This window comes from Poecilia formosa, unplaced genomic scaffold (genome assembly GCF_000485575.1).
Source record: "Poecilia formosa unplaced genomic scaffold, Poecilia_formosa-5.1.2 Scaffold899, whole genome shotgun sequence".
In the NCBI taxonomy this organism is placed as follows: domain Eukaryota; kingdom Metazoa; phylum Chordata; class Actinopteri; order Cyprinodontiformes; family Poeciliidae; genus Poecilia; species Poecilia formosa.
The window spans coordinates 10,894-14,090 of record NW_006800838.1 but is presented as its reverse complement, the minus strand read 5'-3'; the positions used below and the strand labels follow the sequence as shown (position 1 = coordinate 14,090).

At 40.5% G+C, this 3,197-nt stretch overlaps 1 protein-coding gene across 2 annotated transcripts in view; it reads right to left on the bottom strand.

The window, feature by feature from the left end:
• Positions 1–3,197, bottom strand: part of LOC103132006 (contactin-6-like) — a 14,683-nt gene that overhangs the window by 8,227 nt on the left and 3,259 nt on the right. For both annotated transcript variants that reach the window (XM_016667092.1, XM_016667093.1), the window contains exons 4-6: positions 2,489–2,675; positions 1,080–1,192; positions 819–984 (exon numbers count right to left, since the gene is read on the bottom strand). In XM_016667092.1, the coding sequence (XP_016522578.1) occupies positions 819–984; positions 1,080–1,192; positions 2,489–2,672 (463 nt within the window). In that variant the 5' untranslated portion in view covers positions 2,673–2,675. The remainder of the gene's footprint in view (positions 1–818; positions 985–1,079; positions 1,193–2,488; positions 2,676–3,197) is intronic.

Here is a 3,197-nt window from a genome sequence, read left to right as displayed (position 1 = left end):
GTCTGCCGGCACAGTAGTACTGTGAAGTCCCGTGTCGGCATTTGCTCGTTTTTGTCAGTCTTGTTTATTCAGCGCTACCGGTAATTAGCTGCGTGCTATATTGTCTGCCGTGCCGCCTGTATTGGACTGTCGAGCTTTTTCATTGAATATCACCATTTTCATCATAACCTGGGTCTCAGCGTCTCTCCTCACCACCACCACCTCAACCCCATTTATGACAGCATGAAGTTTCCAGGCAGCAGTCTCATGGAAACATTCTAGGATTTTTATTTTGGATACAGAATTTTAAGACTTTCTAAAGTTGCATGACCACTCTGGAGAAGAACCAGAAATACTAATCCCACCTAGATGCAAAAAATAAAATAACTCTAGATCTAACAAGTCATCATAAATCAAAAGGCAAAAGTGATTTTTCTTTTTCATATCTAGACTAGACGAAGCTTTCAACAGGAGAGGCTATTAAAGCATTCAGAGGAAGATAAAGTTTGTACCACATCAAAGAGGAGCCCCGGCAAGCATAATGTAGCTGTGCAGTGAGATGGAAGCACAGCCCTGCTTTATATTCTGCAGCCCTGTGCAGCCAGTCAACAAGGAATAATAACCCAATGGCAGAGATGGATGACACAAGTGAACGCGTTTGGAAAAAAGGTTGCTTTTCTTACGCCAAAAATAAGTCTATTACACGTGGTTGGAAACAGATCCAATGAAGCAAAATTACTTTTCCTGTCTGGACAGATAAATCCACAGCTGAATTTCAGCACTGGTTTAAAAAACCAAAAATAAAACAAAAAACGGGACGGGATGCAAAGTTATCTCACTTAATTTGTGGATGTGTATGGGTTCACTGCCCACGCCTTCACCGCCTTCGCTCAGAACCTTGATCTGGATGAGATAGTTGTCGCCGGCCGAGAGGCTCAGCTCGGCCAAGGTTCTGTTGGTGAAGGTGGTGTGGATGTCGTTGTATCGGTGTCTCTTCAGTATCACCTGGACAACGAGGTGTTTACAAAATTAAACTGCTTATTAAAAAAATATGATCAGAGGATAAATCAGGGGGCGGTTTGGAACAAACCGGGACCTACCAGATATCCGGTCACCTTTGACTCGGTCTCCGTGGCAACTACGGGGTCCCAGCGCAGTGTTAGCGAGGAACCAATCATGCTCCATTGTATGTTAAGCGGAGCCCTGTCTGGTGCTAGAAAAGAGAATCAGATGTAAAGATGTGGGTGAATAATCAGCTGGTTGTAATTTAAAGCAGAAGTTTACATACACCAATAAAAAGACAGATACCTTATTTTCAGACCGAACGACTCCAGTTTTACAGTCAGAATTACCAACATTTCTGTTTTGCAAGATGCCAAAATAATGAGAGTCTATCAGATATTTATTTATTGATGTTTTCAAAATCAGAAGTGTACATTAATTTCCTGAGTATTTGGCAGAAACTTGGGTCAAAACTTTTTGGTTTCTTAAAAAGCTTCTCACAGTAGTTTGTTCACTTTCAGACGCTTTTTCAGATCTACCACGACTTCTCCATCAGAATGACGGCAAAATATGGATTTTGTTGTCCATAGGTCACTTTATAGCCACTTTGGCTGCATACCTAGTTTAACTCTCCATCTGGAAGACCCATTTGTGCCTGAGCTTGAACTTCCTGGCTTTAGATGTTACTCAATATTTCCACATAATGTTCTTTATTCATGATGCCACTTATTTTATGAAGTGCAGCAAAACAGCCCCAAAGCATGATGCTGCCACCCTCGTACATCACAGTTGGGATGGGGCAAGCATCCATTTTGTTGGTCATTTTGACCAAACAGTTTTTATTTTTGTTAAAAGATAAAAATGAAGGTCTTTGTCCATGTGTGCATTTGCAAACTGCCATCTTGCTTTTTTTTAAAAAATGTTTCCTTTGGAGTAACGGCTTCTTCTCCGCTGAGCGGCCTTTCAGCCCAGGTCAGTAAAGGAAACGTTTCACTGTAGAGAAAATGCATATACCTGCATCTTGTGAAGTATCTTTATAAGATATTCAGATTTTGTCAGATTTTTATTAACTAACTAACAAAACAAAAAAAAAAGAACCAAATGGCTCATGGTGTTTTACCACAGGCAAAAAAGAAATCCCACAAACGCTAAAATCTGACGCCACTGCATTTTTTTTTTTTACATTATGTGGCGAAGGAAATTGTGCTCAGTTTCTTCTTCAGAGATTTTGTCTCTTTTCCTTCAGCGGTTCTCGGTGCAACACTCCTACAAGCGTTTGGTGTGATCAGGTTTTTCAAATAGTTTGGTTCATTTGACACAGGGCAGTGTGAAAAAGAACCCAGCAGCTGAAAATGGAACAAATGTTGCAGTTTTGGTCCAAATTGAACCGAGTCTACCGGACTATCAGGTGTGAAAACACCTGAGAGCTTTCAGGAAGCTCTTCTATCAGATTTTCTTAAAGAAGTTGTAGACAACGCAGCAGCACCGCCCCTCCTGCATAACTCACGTGGTTTCCTGGTGGTGTTGTTGATGGGCGGTGACTGCGGCCCAGGCCCGGCCGTGTTGAAGGCAGCAACAGAGAGGTAGTACACCGTGTTGGCTTTCAGTCCCGTGATGTTAACCTGTGTGTAGTTCCCTGTTATCCGCACTTTGCCAACAGTGTCAGGCTTGGTGTCGTCTTCCCAGTACATCACCTAAAAAGGGAAGAAGGAAGAGGGAAAAAAAGATGTGGCTAGGATCCTGTAGCATAATTTCTTTTGATTACGGTATTAAAATTTAAAGGAATATATCATCATATGTGAAATACTGTTTGTATTTCAGAAGAAGAGACAACGAGGGGGTGGGGGGATGAATAAGACATTTTTCACAAGTGGAGTGTAAATTAGTAATATATACCCTGTAAGCCATCCAGGTCTATGAACCAGGGCTTTGGTGAGTCAAAAAAAATGATCTGGTTTTTTTTTTTTTTGAATAACCTGGATTGTGAAAACGAATGGGGATGAATACATTTAATGGAACATTTTAAATAGAAAAGAAATCACAATAAACACAACAAAGTTTAACTTCAGGCAGACGATTCGGGAATTATTCAAGCAAACTGGCAGGTTTTGGCTTACTTTATGATGTTACTAGCTAACATGAAATCTAACTCAATAAATAATTAATTTCTAGAGTTCCCCTAGGAATACTCACTCTTTTATATATATATATATATA